Genomic DNA, 20,755 nt, shown 5'->3' with positions numbered 1-20,755 from the left:
TAGACAGCAACTCTTACTGTAATTGTCTATGCCCAATATAAAGACATTGGCACATGACTTCCTGTGACTACTTCAGCTCAGGTACCTTGACAGACAAGTCAAGGGAGGAGGATTGTGGCATGTTTGGAACAACCTATACAGTATAGGCTGGACTATCATATCCAGGTGTATTAATGAACGGCAACATGATGACACCTATTAGGAGTTCTAGAGATACACTGCTTATATTACTATCACCATGGCCTCAGTTCCTCCAGCACATCTTATTTTACAGTATCACATCACTCAGGTGGCTTTGAGTTTTCTTACCAGAGCAATAGAGATAACTATAGCATCCCACTCTAAAGAGTTGTGTGATTTAGTTAAGTTCTGAAAAGAGTGGTGGCACTCACGTTCAAGGTGCGGAGAATGTTACTGTCACATTTACATATTAACTACCAGAAATTCCTATGAAAACAAAGCTATAGCAGCACTGCTGGTAAAATGTCAAAGATGCTCAAAAGTAACAGGAGGAATTCAATGAAGAATGACAAAGGCACAGCAAACTTACTGTGTGTCTTCAGCCAGTATGAAAGGGTTCATAGGACTTTGTTACCATAACCAATGTTGTCTCCTAAATACGTCATGGAAATAAGATACACACATACTAGTTTTCTTAATTGTATGGTATCAATAACATGGACACATTTCAGCATAACAGAACATTTAATTGCACATATAATTCTCATCAACCATCAGAAACTGGGATCATATTGGCCACTTCCACTGGTTGGCAGGAGGCTCTTCCACCAGTGGCTCCCATGGCTTCCACTGCAACATTTTCCTTGCCAGGCTTAGTTCGTTTTCAGCCTATTAATAAAAGAAAAATTGAAAAGAAGACCATCTGTTATTCAGGAGGCATTTTCAGAGTAATACCTGGGAGTTAACTCCTAGAACTCACTCTCACCATCAGGGTTCTAATGTCATGACATATCCTGCCATCAAATACTGAGTATTACAAAATTAAAGTTTCAGAGCCACACAGTCACTAAGAAAGGTCACCTCAGAGTTCTGAAAATGAAATCTGCAGGAATCAGTGTTCACAAGCTTTTAGAAATGTAAGGCCTGTTCTTCACTTACAACAGTGGCTTTCAAATTGCACCCAAGTTCTCACTTAGCTGCAAGTCAAGAGCAGCACAGGACTCCCAAACACTAAATGTTCAGGGTTTCTTTACCTGAATGATCACCTCTTCTACTTCGCCACCCTGAAGCAAGTTTTCTAATTTTTTAACATCTGGTTCCTACAATTTTAAGCAGAAAGGAAAAAAGATAATTATATATAGAAGTATAAAATCTGAATATTTTAATGTCCTACATGTTAAAAATATATAAAAGCCCTTCTGACAATCAATTTTCTCTTACCATGCTCATAGGTTTTTACCAAAAAATTTGACACAAATCCATTTCATTTCTCTACTATTCCATTACTTTTGTCTTAGTATTAAAAACTATTAGATATTAACATACTTAGCAAAGGTAAGGCATGATATATAATTTAGTCTTTCTAATAGATTTTCAAATATTTTATTTTTGTAAATATTTTCTATACCACCTGTAAAAAAAATAACAATAAATGCTATCAGATAACCAAAAAAAAAAAAAAAAAAACTCCTCTTCTGGGTAAATACCAAACAATGCATAATAAACTGTATATTCAAAAATGTCACAGAAGCCATAAATTACACCCCAAAACTAGAAATAACCTAAATGACCACCACCAATAGAACTGATCTTTCAATTATGGTACTGAGATACAGCAGATTACTATATGGCAACAGTAAGGGATGAATTATAATTATTCCCTCAAATATATTACTAAGTAGGAAAAAGCAGATATGAATGTTGTATGAAAGTTATTCCATTACCACAGAGTTTAGAAATAGGCAAAATGAAAATCTATTAACTTAAAAAAAAATCAAAATAGTAGCTACCATTAGGAGGGTAGTAACGTGGAATAAATGATTTGGTGATATGGAATGTCACTTTTTTGTCTGGTATTAATTAGAAGGTGTTAATTCTGAAAATCCATCAGGCTCTACACTTATGATTTCTGTATATTTTTAATGTGTATTATTCTTTAAGAAAATTACTAATATTATACCTAGACTATCTAAGGAAACTCTTCCTCTGATAGACTGAGCTTTTTAGTGTCATTATGCAAGTGGGTTTTGTTCCATAAGTGAAATGAAAAGAGCACTAATGATAGCAACTTTGTACTCTTGATGGTATGGGAAAACAGAAGCAGGTCTTCACAGATGCAAGGCAGTGTTCAACTGCTGAGCTGCATGCCCAGGAACACCTAGAGCTTGGAGAGGGCATATCCAAACCAGCTAGATAAGGCCAGGGGCATTTGAGAGAAAAGAAAGTGACCACAAAAATAAAGCTGCACGGAATCCTCAGAACTGTCAGCAGCTTGGAGTTGATGACCTGTGAGACCTAACAGGAGATGGCCGGGGGTATTAAGAAGACAAACAAGATCTAGGCCTCAGCAGATCTCACAGACCATGCCAAAAGTAACCATGACTCTACCTCCAAAGCCATCAGTTAAAGCTGGGTTTCATATACCCAGCTTGGGAAGAGGCTTAAAACTCAAGTCTTTCAGAAGGAAACACAACACAAGAAAACCACAGGATGATTTTTTCAACAGGAAAAAGATGTAAGATTAACATAACGAGAATGAATTCTATTATTAGCAATATGAGACACAAAGTAAGATGGCACCACGGAGAATTAATCTGAAGGCAGCTGAAGCAGCAGAGGAAAGGATTTAGGTTCCTAAGTGAAGAGGTGATTCAGTGAACTCTGACACTGTGAAAGGATAGAAAGACCTAAGACAGAAAGTGATGGGAACCAACTAAGTGCCTCAGACTACTGAAAACAATGATGCAGTGCAAGAGGGGAAAACAAGAGGACAGACAGGGTAAGTAAACAAAGGTCACGGAAATGGGAAGCTGAGGAAGAACCAAGGCACAGTGCAACAGGTTCAGCTGTGAAACGCAGGGACATACTTACTCTGTGAAAAAAGACATCAGTTCATCTGCCTCAAACAAATCAAGCCACCACTAATCTCCTTCAAAGACTGAGTTTGGAAGTTACTTCCAGACTTGGCAAGCTAAGAATCAAAGTTAAAACTCAGACTGCTGTTTCACTATAAAACAGAGGTCTCATCGACTGACATTTTGGTGACTTACTAATACATATACTGTTACCTCTTATGCCTGGGTGAACAGTTTTTGAATGCTACAAGCAGTGTGAAATAACCATGAGGGTGAAACCTCGGCCACAGGGTGACAGAGTTCTATGAAACTGGCAGTCCGCTCACTGTCTCCCTACCCAGCACTGTGACTGAGAGCTGTAGAGGCTCCATGTGGTAGGCTACTGTAACAAAATACATAGAACAACTGGATTAAACATTAGAAATTTCAGCTGAGCCTTGTGATACAGATGGGGAACCTCACCTATTCTGGGTGCTGAGGCAGGAGGATTGCAAGTTCTAAGCATGCCTGAGCCATATACAGAGTTAAGTTCAAGTCAGTCCTTGGCAATTTGGTGAAATGTGTCAAAATAGAAAGCAAAAGGAGGGGTGGGACTCCTGTGGTAATACTTGCCTCACTTGTGTGAGTCGGGGGCCAATCCCTAGGACCATTAAGCACACAGTAAACAAGACTTTTCCTGGAGAGAGCAGATGCCCAAAGTCAAGGTGACAACACAGTTGGGTCTAGTGAGGGGTTTGTTTTCCCCCTGAAGTCACAAACACCTGGCACCCTGCCATGTGTCCCACATCCCTCACTCGCTGGGCTCATGGCAAGGGGCAAGCCCTGACTGTCTAGTGTCTATTTTACATGCATACTGATCCTTACGAGATCAGGGGCCCACCCTTGTGAGTTTATGTAACTTCAATTATTTCCTATGATGATTTCTTTCTAAATAAAGCAATCATATATTACAGCTGGGATATACAGATTTCTGGGAACAAAGTGATAACACTGTTCAGTGTAGCTTTGAGTAGGTAAGAAAACCAAATGTGGCCCTCTTCCTGTACAACAAAGTGCCTGTGTGTCTATGGGATCAGCCATGGAACCTAGGGCTCATACATGTAGCCCAAGATGACAATAAATTTGTGGTCTTCCTGCCTCAGTGTCCCTAGAAGCTGGGAATTAGGGGCTTGAATGACCAAGCCCAGGACAACAGTGCTTCACACACAGAAATCAGTCAAAATACAGGGGTTTGCTGAATGAAAGGAGAAGAGCTAGAAGCGCAGCCCTGAAGGAAAGACAGTGCACAGTAAGAGCTAAAAGAACCAACTGGAAATATTCCTCAAATGTCTTACTAGATGTGTAAACCCAACGAAAGTACACTGACTCAACTACTTACCGCTTTGACCATGTCCAGCTTCTCACTGGTGATCTGTTCTGTGTATTTTCTATAGGCTGCATGCTTAGGGAAGTGTTTCATAATATCGAGAATCTTTGTATACAGAATGGTTAGCCTCTGAAAAGACAAATGATACACATTTCACTACGTTAAACTACCACCAAAGATTAGACTGAACACATTTAAGTATCTCACAGGAAAAACTAAGAGGATTCACAATTTTAAACTGTGTTTTACTAAAATTCTTATCTATGCTCAATGTCACTCTTTACAACCTAAGGAAAAGTGGAATACAAACAAGGGAATTCTATCTGTGATACATATAAAACTGTGTGAATATCTATCAAAAAATATAATTGCAGCAAATGCCTTCTTTGGAAGTCAAATCACTTATTAAAGCAGAATTCCTCTTCTTGAGGTAACGGGTACTACAAATTATACAGAGCACAATGGAGACGGCAGGACTATGGGAAGACCACCAGGGACAGCATCAGATGTGGAAGGAGCAGCCGGAGCCTCCCAGACAAGCTGTTTGTACTGTGGATAGCAGAGTCTGGAGAGTGTGCTACTCCAAGCTTTTTGGAGCCCAGAAGATCCAATGTACATCCCAGATGTCAGGCACTAAGCTACTTACACTGTTGGGTTTTAGTTTTGCTTTGATCTGGTTCTAACTGCTCTGTTCTTGCCTCTTGGAATTAGGAAGTATGTAACTTGTTTTTGATCTTACAGAAGCCTGTAATTAGGAGACTTTGGATAACATGTATGCAGTATTGAATGTGTAAGCATGCAGGTGTGTGTGGAGAACTCAGTTTCATGCTGGGAATCTACCTCCATCTCTTCCCACTTTATTCATTAAGGTGGGGTCTCCTGGTTGAACCCAGAGCTCACAGACAGGACTGGACTAGCTAGAGCTTCCTCAGGAGATTCTCTGCCTTCTGAATGCTGGGATAACAGGTAGCTGCCACATCCACACAGAATTTAAGTGGATGCTTGGGACCTAAACTCAGTACGTTGAGATTTCTTTCTTTAAGAAATTTGAAAGGTTGTGATCTAATTTAAACTCTTAATTTTGGCTTCCTTTTAATCCTCATCCTCTCAAATTTATGAATATAATGTATGTATTCATTTTTAGTATAGTATTTTAATAAGTTTCGATCTGATTCAAACATTGAGGTTTTTTAAAAGACGGAGGGGATGTTGACTAGAGAGATGGCTCAGTGCCTAAGAGCACTGGTTGCCCTTCTCTCAGAGGACTTGGGTTCTATTCCCAGGATCCACAACCATCTGTAACCCTAGTCCTAGGGGATGAGATACCCTCTACACCGGTACCAGGCACACAAGTGGTACGCAGAGATACATGCAGGCAAAACATTCCTACACACAAGTATCAAGCAAATTGAAAACAAATTTTTCTCATCTTTCAGGATAAAAAGGAACACATCTAGTCTTACAGAAATTCAGATGAGAATCAGAATGATCAGCACAGGACAATACAAAGAAAAAAGTGTCTAACTTATTGTCCAAACTGGGTCACTTCTCACAGTGAAAGGAGACTCTACTTACTCATCATTATGCCAAAATACAGATGTAAACTGAGCAGTCCTCTTAAACAGCAAGCACGCAGACCCTACCTGGGCATTTCAGTAATCACAAGCAATCAACACTTCTAAAGAACATCTCTGTTTTCAGTAAGCATGGATTTTTTCAGTGCTGCCATGTAAAGTACCATGTGTTCTTTGGCTATTAAGACAGGCTGGACATGGATCAAACCCTTTCTACACAGAAGAAACTGGTTAAAAAAAAAGGGGGGGAGGGGGACATGATAAACACCATAAAACACAAAATCCATTTCCAGTAGGCTGGGGTGAGACACAGAGCAGGGAGGTAGTATTAAACAAAACTAAGAGCTCACTGCGTGCATTCACATAGCTCCACAGCCTAGTGGCCTGGGCAAGCTGCTTCTATCTCATTCCTCATCTGTAAGATGTAGAGAATGCACAGGATGTTGCATACAGGATGCAGCCACATACTGTCTCAATCTCAGTATTAGCATCCTATAAAAGGAAAATCATTGCAGCAAAAAGCAGAGGGGTTCATAAAAAAAAAAAAAAAAAGATGCACCTGAGACACCTTTGAGGGATAAAGGGAGTTGAAAACTCAGAGGTGTTTGAAGAAGCAATTTACATACAAAGTAATACAGGACTAGAGGGCGAAAGCTCCAAAACCATACAGGAAGTAGCTAAAATTCTGCAGTGGTGCTGTGCAGTCAGCAACTGATAGTCAAATACAGCGGTAGAGTACTTGAAGTGCAACTAACCCAGACTGAGATATCCTGTAAAAAAGGCTGCAAACTAGCATTGATTTTTATATTGATTGTATACTAAAATGATAGTATGTCAGACGTTAGGTTAAATCGTAAAAAATAATTTAAAGAAGCCTTTCTTTTCCCTTTGAAACGGGATCTTACTGTGTAGCTTGGCCTACCCTATCTTAAGATCCTCCTGTCTTAGACTCCCAAATGGTGGGATGACACTCATGCACCATTTTAGTTTTCTGCATTTAAAATAAATAAATAAATACATACATACATACACAAATAAATAAACAAACAAATAAATAAATAAGGGAGTCAAATCGGGCGGGGGTGGAACACGCCTTAATCCTAGCACTTGGGAGGCAGAAGCAGGCCGATCTCTGAGAGCTGGAGACCAGCCTGATCTACAAGAGCTAGTTCCAGGACAGGCTCCAATGCTACACAGGGAAACCCTGTGTTAAAAAACCAAAATAATAATAATAATAAATTACATTAAAATAGCTTTACACTTTTGGTGCTCATATTTATTTGGGTAGCACTTGACTAGAAATGAGTATACAAAAGAAACACTTAGGAGATAAGGTAGGACAAAAAGACTGCATGTAGTTTTACACACCAAGTTAAAGTACTTGGGCCTTTTTGTGTGGGGAGCTAAAAGACTTAAGAAAAAGGCACAGTTAAGTCTATGTTTTAGGAAAATTAACCTGGCAGTCATGACTTAAAGGAATGAAAGAAACAAATCAACAAGACCAGTAACAAAGCTGTTGCAATCATTTAAAGCACAAGGGCTTAAGCTGCACTAATAACTAAAGGAAAAGGAAAGAGGTCAAACAAGAGTATAGGAGAAAAATTCACAACACTTCATTTATTGGAACAAATATGAAAGTAGAAGATTCTAATATCAATGACAACAAATTCTGAGTGTAGGGGGGAAGAAAGATTCATAGACCATTAGGAGAAATACAAACCATAGAGGAAGAATGTTAGAAACAGAAAACTATGACTTCTGTTCTCCACAGTAAGTCTGAAGCACAAATTTATAAAGAACGCAAGAGAGTCATTCACTATGCACTAACTACATACTCTGTACTCATCAGAGTCCTAGCAGTGAACACACAATACAGTCTTATCTTTGTCAAGCCTGGACAGACAAGATACATCAGCAGAATGTGGACCCTAAAAACCCTCCGGAAGGTTTTAAAAATGAAGTGGCGTGACCTGACTCATTTTAGCACTTACAAATCAGCTGGGGGGTGGGGGGTGGGGGGGGGCAGGGAAATGCATTTACCAAAGTAATGTTAATTATCACAGAAGCAAGGACAATGACAGAAAAACGGTACTAGCAAAGGTGGTGAGGAGGATACAAAATCTGGATATATTCTGAGGGTGGAATCCGGAGGATTTACTGAAGTAGCAAGTGAGACGTGAGATAAAGAAAGCAACCCAGTATCATTTCAAAGGGAAAATCTTAGCTGGATCTGTTAAGTTTGGGTTACTTGTCTGACATATAAGTGAACATACAAGAGCATGTGTGTGTATACATACATACAAACATGACTTGACAAAAGGAGAGGTCAGTACTTGGTAGAGAAATAGAAGAATTAACTGTTTCCAGACAGTGAAATCATTAGACTGTCTCCACTCAATGAGAGCAGAGACAATCTAAATTTAAAAACTAAGAATTGGGTCACAAATACCACAATCAAGTATAAAAGTGAGAAATGAGGAGCAACTGAAAAAGGCAAAGGATTAGGAAAAAAGCAGTAAACGACCCCCCCCCAAAAAAAAACCACTAAAAATAGGATACTGAGAAGCCTTGGCACAGTAGGTAAAGATGCTTGCCACCAGCCTGATGACCTGAGTGAGTTAGCTCCCCAGTTGTTTTCTAACCTACACACACACTGGCACATACACAAATAAATATAATAAAAATACTTGCAATGCTACTCTTGGTAATATTAAGAGAAATGTGAACTGACTAGATTTAGCATCACTGGTATCTTGGATAACACCAAAAAGAAGAGATAATGAGAAGCTGGAAACAGTAAATATTGATAACTCAAGTTATATTTGTATACAGGGAAGGAGAGAAACGGTGTAACTCAGCGTGGTGGGTGTAAACCAATGTGTGTAATTGTAATCCAAGGCAGAAATATTTAAGGCAGGGAAAGGACGGAAAATGAAAGTGCAGACGTGGAGGGCGCTGAGAATAGTCCATGTAACTGAAGCTACGAAAATGGCATGAAAAGGTCAAGAAGAAAGCATCCTAACAGGGAGACCATGGCAAAGGCAACGTCAAAAAGGGGGGCCTGGGGTCATCGAAGCTGATGATGCTGCTGTGGCAAGAGCTCTGGGGGGCTGCAAGACCAAGGACACACACACACTCACACAGACACAGAGAGACAGACAGACAGACAGAGAGCTCCTGCCCTGTTAACCTTGCAAGACCAAGGAGCGCACACACACACACACACACAGAGACAGACAGACAGACAGACAGACAGACAGAGAGCTCCTGTCCTGATAACCTTGCAAGACCAAGGAGCACACACGCACACACACACACACACACACAGAGAGAGAGACAGAGAGACAGACAAACAGACAGAGAGCGAGCTCCTGTCCTGTTAACCTTATAAGACCAAGGAGCACACACACACAACACACACACACACAGAGACACACACACAACACACACAGACACTCACACACACACACACACACACACACACACACACACAGAGACAGACACACACCCGTACTCACCTCATGTGGAGTGTACACACACAACACACACACACCCGTACAACACACAACACACACACACACCCGTGTACACACACACACACACACACACCCGTACTCACCTCATGTGGAGTGTACACACACACACACACACACACACACCCGTACTCACCTCGTGTGGAGTGTACACACACACACACCCGTACTCACCTCATGTGGAGTGTACACACACACACACACACACACACACACACACACACACACGTACTCACCTCGTGTGTAGTGTACACACACACACACACACACACACACACACACACACACACACGTACTCACCTCGTGTGGAGTGTCGCACACAGCCAACCCCATCAGGCCGGTGGTCTGTTCAGAAACAAAACACAAGCGCGCTGTTGACTGTCACCCGCGGCACGGCGCAGGGAAGCCCGTCCGCCGCTCCGGGACCGCCCCGCTCGCCCGCCCGCGGGTTAGCCGACCCTTCCGACCCTCCGGACCCGACCACGAACCCAGCCGCCCCCTGCCAGGACAGCGGAACCCTGGCCTGCCCCGTCGGCTTGGCGTCTCCCCCACGGAGACGGGGAGGGACAGGGAGAGGGAGACGCGGCTGCCCTGGCCCCAACACCGCGGTGACCTCCGTCCGCTCACCTTCTTCAACAAACCCGCCATGACAGCATCCGGAGCCCGAGCGCGCAGCCCTCTGGGAGCCGCTGCCAGGCCCGCTCAATCGAGCGTCGATGCCGCTCCTGTGTCACCTAGGTAACCAGTGGGCTCCAAAGGCTCCCGCGGCAGGCCTGGGGGCGGGGCGGGGGGCGGAGGATAGGTGTTAGTCCAGCCCACCTGGAAGGGGTTTGCGCATGTGCCGCTCATGCCCAAGGGTCTGCAGGGTTTGCGCGCAGTAGAGACTCACCTATCTCGCTGTTAGGACTCAACGTGGAGGAAAACGCTACACTATCAAAAAACCTCAAATGTAGTTACTGCAGCAGCTTTAATTTTGCTTAGCCTTTCATGGATGTCTTAACACGCACTTCCTTAGCTTACTGAAAATGAGGGGCGAGAGCCGGCCTGCGCCATCAAGAAAAAATGCTCTCCTCCGCATGCGTGAATCCATTCTCATAAATGGAAATATACACCGGAATTCACCGTCTGATGCATCCGTTCGCTCTTCAGGGAACGGATGAATGGGAGGTTATGAAGTCATAATCTGCCCCCAGATCCTAAGGATGTCTGTCGTTGTTGAGAGTGTTCTAGAATGTGGAATCATGGCTTTATAAAAGATGCCTGTGTTCTTTGAAACTTTGGATTCAGGCATCTGCTGTGCGGTGTTTGCTAAAGAGACCGAGGGCAGACAGACCTGACTGACCCTGGCTAAGGTACTACCAAACTGATCCTTCGTGTGGTCCAAAAATGAGTGGGTTTCTGAACCAACCTTTTGTAGAGGGGCGCACTGTGACTGAAGGCTCGCTAGTGGTATTCTAAGCTAGTGACAGTGGAATTCGCTATAAAGGGACACATCCCGTGGCATCTGTGATATCAGAAGGGGATCCAGGAATGTCTTAGCAAACATTATAAGAGGATAGAATGTTCTGCGTTCTCGGGTGGTAGAAGTGAACTCACTGTATGTTCCAATCCTAGGAAAGATGGATGTTAGGAAACTGTAAATGCTAGAGAGAGATTAGAGCCAGGAGAGCTACAGCCAAACTTTTGACCGCAGCTTACATTGTTTGCTCTTTGGGGCCTCCAGCCTGGCCCCAAAGTTGGAGCCAACAGTTCTACTTCTCAGTGATGGAAGCTTTTTTTTTTTTTTTCTTTTTTTGGTTAGAAGCTCGATCTTATCAAAGTTTGGTGATTAAACCGTCTCCTTGAAATCCAGGCCTATGGCTCCACTGAGGGAAATACTAGGAAAACAACTGAGAGTCTTGGTTCCTTAAAATCTGCCCAATGGGACAGCTCCTTTCTTTGACATCTGTCTCTTACATTCATAAGCAGGTAGCAAAGGTGAAAATAATGCCAAACCAGAGAGCTTGCATCCCCCTCCAGAGGAAAGGGGGGAGAAGAGAAAGAGAGAGGGAGGGAGACAGAGAGGAGAGAGAGAGAGAGAGAGAGAGAGAGAGAGAGAGAGAGAGAGAGAGAGTCATTAAAGTAGAATAACAACCAAACCTCCAGACCTTTGGAGATTATGCACCTCTTATGCCATTTGTCCGGAAACAGGCTTCTCTCCAACTATTTATACACTTTCCCCAGAGTTTTCAATCTTACTGTGGACACTCCTAGAAAGTATAAAGATGGTGACATCTAATACTCCAACCTGGATTGAAATTAAGTTAAATATTGAGATTAAATATATTTTCTGTTGAAAATATATGAAGAAAAGCCAACACGGCACCAAGTAATAATGACTTGTGGCTACCTCAATGTAAATGATAGAATATTCTAATAGATAAAATCCATGGTTATTTTTTTTAAAAACTAATACTTTAACACTTACAAATAAAAAGATAAATTCAGGCAGAAGAAAACAGTTTAAATATGGCAAAAATAAAAATATTTCCTAAGTGTTAATACTCTATGTTTGACTAATCTCATCCAATATACAATGACAAATTAATTGAAACAAGACTAGTTGAATACAGAATAACTACTGTTAAGAAGGGACTTCACATATGAGCTGAAATGCGACCACACAGCACAAGGCTAAACTGATCACTCACTAAGATATTATACTGATTGTTTATCCTGTGACAGCCAGAGGTTAGGGACAATAAAGCTCTGCTCAGAGTGAGTGAGTTGGGTCTCAGTCCTCAACAAGCTTTGTAGTGGCTAGACGTAGAGAAAAAAAAAAAAAAAAAAAACACTTCAACAAATAAGTAATGTGGTATCCTGTGAGCATCTCCAAAGGGAACGAACAGTGTAGCATGTACTTAGGAAAGCGCAGAAGCCTCTCTGAGAAGGTGATATTTATGTGGAGGCATGAGGTGAGTAAGAAATTCGTGTCACACAGTACTACCTAAAGGCTACTGCTGCCAGAGGGAACAGTTAGAGCAGAAGTAGAGAGCACAGAAAGACCTGTTGCCACAGGCAGCTTCAATGCCAACATCACTTAACCAAGGCACCTTCTGATGATTGCCAAACCTTCAGCTCTCAGATTGCTCTAAGTAACTGGACTCTCCTTTCACTTTAGCAAAGCCTACTTCTTTGGAAAAATTCCACTAGAAAGAAGCAAACAATAGCAAAATGTCATGTTTCCTAAGAGGACTGGTCAAAACATTTAAAGAGCGCTATATTGGGGTAAAAAAAAAAAAAAAAGGAATACATTTATGTGCAATGCCTGCTTTAGGAACTGGAAATGGACAACACCTGCATTAACTACTGTGGACAAGAAAACTTTGAGAATCTCCCCAATTCTGGCTAAAATTATGAAAGCTTTTACTAATCTGCATGTTTTGAAGGCCTGGGTAAATATTTTAATCATATGTGTGCCTCCCCACCACCACCACCACCAACACACACACACACACACACACACACACACACGCACACGCACACACACACGCACACGCACACGCACACGCACACGCACACGCACACGCACACACACACACACACTTTAAAATTTCAGTCAACATGGCTTTGGGGCCTAAGAGCTTCCTTGTTTGTAATATGAAATATTACATAATACAGAATCTGTAACTCATAATGCAGTAAGAAATAGTCTTAGGAGTCCTTATAGTTAAACAACTTGCCCTGTCTGTGCTATGGAGTAATCCTGTAAAGCAGAAATAGTTGAAACATCCCAAATGTCTCTTCCTTTTCTGGTTAACTCATAAGACATACAGCTTTTTGACCACCAGGTGGTGGTAGAAGCTAATGACAAGTTTACATCACTTAGATGATGGGAGGACTTTTGCTGTTTGTTTTTTTGTTGTTGGTGTTGTTGTTGTTGGTGGTGGTGGTGGTGGTGGTGGTGTGTGTGTGTGTGTGTGTTTACATATTTTGGAAGATTCATTTGAGATGAAATATAATCAGTAAATCACAAAAGAATCTGAGCTAAAATATCTCAGCATCATATAAATTGTAGGGGGAAAAGAATCTATTCCAAAGTAGCAGGAACTGAAAGAGATCCACCTGCTATTTGAATTGTTATAGATAATAACAGTAAGTAACTTAACGAAGCCTCAGTCATGTGGCCTTATAAACTTTTAAGTGTATTACATCACATGCGTTTCTAATAGAGGAGCTGTGAGACTGACTTAACAGACTGGAGGAAAAGGGGATAAAAGAGTCAGTATGCTGTCAGTGTCCCTAGAAAGAGACTGGGCTGACAAAAGGGATTTATGGTTACAATGGAAACTCACCTGAGCAAGAGGTGGGACAGGAATGGTCACAGAAGCTGGACACCAGAGAATGAGGTGGAGGAAGAAAGTTAAGTGGAATTAGCATCCTGTCTTAAGGACACAGCTGTGATGGCTGTGGGCAAGCTGGCAGAGAGACTCTTAAGGAAACTTTGGGAGGAAAACAAACCAAACAAAACTGGTTGCCTGGGAAGTGACAAGAAAGAAGATGCAGAGGGGAAGTACAGCCTGGTGACAATGACTTCAGTGAGCGATATAGACAATAGGAGTGTGAAGAAGTAATGATTGCTCTGGCGGTTTCTGTTAAGGGTTGTGATGGGGTGTGGTTAAATACTTGCCAATCATACTTAAAACTTACACTTGACAGTGCTTAGGTATAGAAGGCGTTTCCCTCGTTCACACATTGTTATCCTTTCTGGTGGTTCTCATGGGGTCCTGTCACAGAGGCTGCTGGGGCTGCTCCTGTTACGGTACCCTCACGAGCCCTCAAGGCTTGCCTCTTTGGGGCAGTCTTGTTCTCTCTTATGGGCTGTTTAAAATATAACCGGATAAAGCTGACTGTACTGGGAGACTGCCTTCAAATCCCCTCATTTACTCTAGTGGGCATGCTTGCTCACCCCCCACCCCAGATTGGAATTGTTTTTTAACATGGTTAGTCTTACTAATTTAACAAAACAGAAAAACTACCATTGCTTTGTTTGGGGGGATGGGTAAAGGGGAAGAGGATTACAAGCTTAACCATATTATTTGGACTTCATTTCATTAGATAATCCACTTTTATAGATCTTTGATGATAACAAATGAAGGTGATGTTTTGAAATCCCATGTTAAATGAAACACATGTGTTTCCAGTGATTCCTACTTCAGCATTCATTCCCTTCACTTGTTCATATTCTTTCCCCAAAATGTCCCTTGATGTCACTTTTGGGGGCAGTTCTTTTATGTAGAGCTGACTACCAGATCCCATCGTTTTGTGATTTTCTGTCTGTACTTCTGCCTACACTGTTCTAGTTTCTCAACACTTTAAAACTGCTTCTGAGTAACTCACAAACCCAGATCACTTCCCAAACATTGCTCCTCCAGCCTTGGAAGGTGCCAGCATCATCTGAAGGTTTATTAAAACAAAGAATGCTGGACGTCAACCAACATCTGCTCAAGCAAAACTGCCTCCAAATCCTAGTTAACGATGCATAGCAGAGTTTTGAAGTCTAAGATAACAACTAAATCTGAATTTCTAATGAATTCCCAGATGATATTTAGCGGAGGTGGAGAGGGGGTGAACCATACTCCAGAAACATTGTTTCATTCTGTTGCTTACTTCCTAGCCCGGTGCTCCTCCATATACTTGTATACTGGGGTATACCAGTAGCATCATGCCTACCTGCCTGTGTTTGAGGACTTCCACAGGGTGTCTCATCCTACCCATCAATTTCCTTGCTCTTGTCTCTCCCACAGTCTCACAGTTCTACACTTCTCCCCTCAATCCTCTGCACTTTATATAAAAGACTTTATGCCATGTACGTATTTTTGATAAATAAATTCACTCCTGAACCAGCGGCAAACAGTTGACAAAACATGGAAGTGGTTCTTGTCTAATTATCCTTGATGCAGTATTTCTTTTTCTGCTTTTCTCTTTCAGTCTTTAATTCTTCGTTGGATTTATATTGATCCTGCTAATTCCCAGGCCCTTTGGATTCCGAGACACAAAAGAGAGAAAATATGGAGAGAGGTAAAAATCCAACGTGCATGCATTAATCTTTTTCTTAGTCAATGAGGTTCATATACATTTTGGTATAATAGATATAGCTGTACTCCGGTTAATTTTAAAAATATTTTCCTATATGCTCAGTTTTTGTATCATTAAGTATTTGGGAAGAGTGACTTTTTAACTTCAGTGGGTTTTTCAGTTTTGTTGTATAGCACCTATTAGTACCCTGATAGGGAAAAATATATATTATATCCTTTCTCCTCTGTCCTCTGCATCTCCTCTTCTATTGACTTTAATAAAATCTCGTGTTTCTTAGCATCTGCTTTTATGTGAAGATGCTTGAACTTCCAGTACATGCTACATCATTGAGGGTATCTCCTTTCATCTTCACTACTCCCGCTGAGACATCCGATCGCACTTGACTTCTCCCTTGTGTCCGAAGTGTATTAATAGACTCATTTCTAATGTCAGGGCATAGGACAGCAGCATTCTATCTGGTAATCCCAAGCCCTGCTTTTATTTAATCACTAGTCCTACAGCGTAATATTTCCAACAGTCTCCACTAATTGATTTCTCATATTTCTTTCTGTCCTTATGACCTGGTTCAAGTCAGTCTCTAACAATTTTCTAAGAAGTTAAGGTGGGACTATTCCTGTTATTGGGTGGAAAACAGGCCCAAATGTTTGCAAGTCTGAATATTTGGAAGCCATAACTTTGGAGACATGGAGCTGTGTTTCCTCTTATAAATGATTATACTTTTTTTTAAATCTGAACTCATATTTTCATATTTCTTCAAAACCCACTGGTATTACTAGTTCACATCTCCACAACTGCTGTGACTTTTTCCTGGCATCTGTAGCTTGTCTTTTGTTTACATTAAAAATCTTCTCTTACTTGAGGAATTAATTTCCTTAATGTATGTCTCGATTCTTGCTTGCTATTTTCAAATCTTCCTTCTTTAATTAAGGTCATTCGCTGTACCTTCTGAAGGCTTTTTTCAACTGTTTTATTTGGACATAATATAAACATATAGAGGTATGAAAATACACTGTGCTATCTTTTTAAATGTTTTCTTGACTTGCATTTTGTTTTCCCTTAACTCTTTCAAAGTTCAGTTGGCAATATTTTAGATAAATGTCTCTTTCATTATGATTGCCATTGAAGTAGCACCCATCAAATCTCTGCATTGCTCTGTATGCACTTATAATGGTCGCATGTGTGTTTCCACATTCTTTGTCATTACCATTTCATGCTTAGGCCAGATATACTGTGAGTGCTCTCAGAAATACCCGAGTAATTTTTTTTCTACTTTTCCCCTCCACTTAATCTCTGCATGACTCTTGTTTTATGACTTAGAAGATAATGTAGTCAGAATGAAAGTTAAAAGTTAACTGAGAGTGAATTTGAAATCTATGTGGTACTATGGGATTCACAAGTCTATATAAAGTCCTTTATCTTATGGGAACTCAGTTAATTATGGAAAAATCAGACAAGTCAATTATTTGCCAGGTTCTTATTTTAAAACATGTTGACTTTGCTATGGGATGCACTATGAATTTGACTTAAGACTCCAGTTTATCATTTCCTGTATTATAAAAGTCATATTTAGATAATGGTTGAAGTAAAACCCACAAGTACATGGTGAAGTGAGAGGTTCCTCCTGCCATTGTTCACCCCTGGCCTTCAGTTAATTCATATTTTGTCAAATGTCCACACTGTGAAAAACCCAGTGTCACTCAGCCAGTCTTCAATAAAACCTGATATAACATAGGAACAAAAATAAGTACTCTTGAAGACACATGAAACATGGTACGGAAATAAAGGGAGAAGGAGATGGGTTCTTGAAAGATTAGGAGAAATTCATGGGAAAAGTGGAAGAAGGCTTAAGCTGAGTCTTTGTGGTCATTTGTATGAGAATGACCCCCATAGGCTCATATATTTGAATGTTTAGTCATGGAGAGGGGCACTATTTGAGAAGGATTAGGATGTGTGGCTTTGATGGAGTAGATGTGGCCTTGTTGTAGAAGTGTGTCACTGGAGACTTCAAATACCCCCACCAGACCAAGTGTGTCCTGCTCTGTCTCTCTGCCTGTGGATCCTGAAGTAGCTCTCAGCTCTAGTACCATGTCTGCTGCCATCCTTTCCACCATCATGATAACAGACTAGACTTCTGAAACTGTAAGCAGGCCCTCAGTTAAATGCTTTCTCTTCTACTAGTTGCCTTGGTCATGTTTTTCTTCACAGCAATTAGAAAAGTGATGAAGGCAGTCTTAAAGGAACAAAAAGATTTGTAGAGACTGGAATGCTGAAGTGACAGGAAGGTCTCATGACCCAAGCAACAAATGAACAAGAACTAAGGGGAGAGGGGTGGTCAGGAGCAGCTAGAGGTTCAGCCCGAGGCAGTGAGCTGCAGCATGAGGAGATCCCTGTTCTGTGGACCTCAGTGAGACTGGTATCTTGATGCACTCTGAAGAAAAGGGTTTCAGGGTGCCTTAGTTACTTTTCTATTGCTTTGAAAAGACATCATGACCAAAAGCAACTTATAGACGGAAGAATTTATTTGAGACTTACGGTTTCAGAGGTTTAAGTCCATGACCATCATGGCAGAGAGCACGGCAGCAGGTCGGCAGGCATAGAGCTGGGATAGTAGCTGACATCTCATCCACAAGTATTAGGCTTAGAGAGAGAGGCGGGGTGGGGGCGGGACAAATGGCTTAGGCCCTCCCCAAGTGACACGCCTCTTCCAACAAGACCACACCTCCTAGTCCCTCCCAAACAGTTTCACTAACTAGGGATCAAATATTCAGATATGTGAACCTATGAAGGCCATTCTTATTAAAAATGGCCAAACAGGGTGAGTCCATGTGACACAGTGTTTGTTTGTTTGTTAAAATGATAGCACATACTGCAGATTTAAGCACCGCTGAGCAAGAGGTAAACCTGTATTAACACCTATAATCAAGAGCCAGGTGTGGTGTGCACACCTTTAATCCCAGTGCTTGGGAGTCAGAGGCAGGTGGAGCTCTGTGAGTGTGAGACCAGCCTGGTCTACAAAGTAAGTTCTAAGACAGCCAGGATGTTACACAGAGAAACCCTCAACAAAACAAAACAAAACAAAACAAAACAAAACAAAACTATAATCAAGATTAAATAAGGTTTAAAAATTAGATAAAGTGCCAGGCGTTGGTGGCACACACTTTTAATCTCAGCACCCGGGAGGTAGAGGCAGGCAGATCTCTGTGAGTTCAAGGCCAGCCTGGTCTCCAGAGAGAGTGCCAGGATAGGCTCCAAAGCTACACAGAGAAACCCTGTCTCAAAAAATCAAAAAAGAAAAAAAAATATTAGGTAAAGCTTAAAATTGGGTTAAGAATAAAAGCTGGCTTGTTTATTTCTCCTAAAGAATTTCCTCTTGTAAATGAAGCTGTGTGGCAGTTTACAGGGCACAATGTTCAGATACAGGGATGAGAGAGGAGTGCCAGCAAGGTTAAACTCACAGAGAGAGTAGGTTTTGGCTTTAGGCCTGACCATTTGCCATCTTAACAGTCTTGTTCAAGATATTTCTTGGAAAAGAGAGTATTGTTTTTATACAGTCTATCTTCACAGCAGTTTTGAATTTGTGAAATGTGTAGAGAATTATTGACTTTCACCAATAAGAAATGAAAAGCAGATCCCCGGAGGTGAGGAGTCCTTCCCATGGGTCCCTTAAATTTACCCATCTTTCCCTCCTGCTCAGGAATCTTGTACACCTATCCGTTCAGAGAACCCCTAAGGTGTGTTACATAAAAATCCAGGTTCTCTACCACAGGGTCTGACACATTCTCAGTTCTGCTGCTTGAGAGAAATAACCATGACAATGAAACTTACTAGGCACAGGGACTGCTCTGTGTGGGGGGGGCGGGGGGGGGGGGGGGAGCAACACATACAGGATCTCTAGCTCTTCTGGGAGCAGCAGGGCTGTGATTGTCAAGTTAGTGTCTGTCTGTTCCCAAACGCATTCGCACTTCTGAGAACATTCAACATCACACTTAACTCTTTCTGGCTTAAAACCCTAGCTGGTCCTCTCATTAGCTAAATGGCTGTGCAGAAGTCTTATTAACCCTTTAATTTTTCATCCTCCCCGGAAAATGATCAGAGTGTCAGGCCATGTCACCTACCTCTCAGGAAGGCTGTGGTAATTAAATGGGATTGTTCATAGAGGACAAAAATTGCTCTGTGAAGGTCCAGAAATCGGAAACTGCTCTCTTAGTGGAGGCAACCCTTCATCCAAGCATCACATAGGGATCTAGGGATGGAAGTGGATTTAATCTTTTTACTCCTTCACCCAAGTGTCTTTGTACAGGGCTTAAGCTGCATACCTGCACAGCAGAGGACTTGGCACAATGCTTAGTATAACAAAAACTCACCCAACACTACCCAGCATTATGATTATTAAGGGACAAGCCACTCCAAAAGCAACAGTGCTGAAGTAATGTAGGAGACTCCATGGTTATATCTGTTATGAAAGGAGACCAATATTTACATACATATCTCCATCCTGGAAGAGTTCAAAATACATAATTGGGAAGCAAACTGAACAGAAATCTATGCTCATGTGCTCATCTCCCATTAGATAGTGTTGGCTGCATTGTGGGCAAAGCATGAGCTATAGTGAACGGTGACAGACCTTACTTCCTTTAAAATCTTCTACTTCTGATGATGCCATAGCCGCATGATAGCTATCTCCCCGAGGCTTCTGTCAGCTCTTTGTTGTAGTGACTGTGTCATCTCTCTCACAGAGAGTGAATTTTGGTCAGTATTCTGAAGCTCAACCTGTGGACGGCTATGGGTCCATAACCTGTGTTTAAAAACTCTCTAACTTCCCAACACTTAGAATTTGAAAACAAAATACCATCAATAATTCATTTACGAAATAACTTTCATTTTTATTGTCATGCTCATTGATAACTGAGTAGAGGAGAGGTGGGATGTAACCATTTAATTATGCAATTATAAAAAATAAGATGATTTTCAGATGCCTAGATACCTAGATTCAGGCTACAGAATGGGATCCTGCCCCGCAAAAGTCCTAATGGTATATTTTTGTATCTTCATCTGATTTTGATGTTCTGACTTCTAAAATATTTATGATGTTCTCTACATGATAGACAAGTTCCTAAATATTCTTTAAAAATTGTGTGTGTGTGTTTGTGTGTGTGTGTGTGTGTGTGT

General features: G+C 41.4%; 2 protein-coding genes across 3 annotated transcripts in view; one reads left to right on the top strand and one right to left on the bottom strand.

Annotated features, from left to right (window-relative positions):
* Positions 1 to 686: 686 nt before the first annotated feature.
* Ndufa5 (NADH:ubiquinone oxidoreductase subunit A5) lies at positions 687 to 10,252 on the bottom strand. The gene is made up of 5 exons (XM_027390008.1): positions 10,136 to 10,252; positions 9,809 to 9,853; positions 4,414 to 4,530; positions 1,215 to 1,280; positions 687 to 849 (listed from the first exon to the last, which is right to left on the bottom strand). Exons 1-5 carry the CDS (start codon positions 10,154 to 10,156, stop codon positions 748 to 750), a joined length of 351 nt encoding a protein of 116 aa, XP_027245809.1. The 5' UTR covers positions 10,157 to 10,252; the 3' UTR covers positions 687 to 747.
* Positions 10,253 to 10,337: 85 nt separating this feature from the next.
* The window catches only part of Asb15 (ankyrin repeat and SOCS box containing 15), a 47,720-nt gene continuing 37,302 nt past the window's right edge, over positions 10,338 to 20,755 (top strand). For both annotated transcript variants that reach the window (XM_027390004.2, XM_027390006.2), the window contains exons 1-2: positions 10,338 to 10,860; positions 15,479 to 15,568. The gene's annotated coding sequence lies outside the window, so the exon portion shown is untranslated. The remainder of the gene's footprint in view (positions 10,861 to 15,478; positions 15,569 to 20,755) is intronic.

This window comes from Cricetulus griseus (assembly GCF_003668045.3).
Source record: "Cricetulus griseus strain 17A/GY chromosome 1 unlocalized genomic scaffold, alternate assembly CriGri-PICRH-1.0 chr1_0, whole genome shotgun sequence".
Classification (NCBI taxonomy): Eukaryota; Metazoa; Chordata; class Mammalia; order Rodentia; family Cricetidae; genus Cricetulus; species Cricetulus griseus.
Note: the sequence above shows the minus strand (reverse complement) of the source record. Positions and strands in the feature narration are given on the sequence as shown.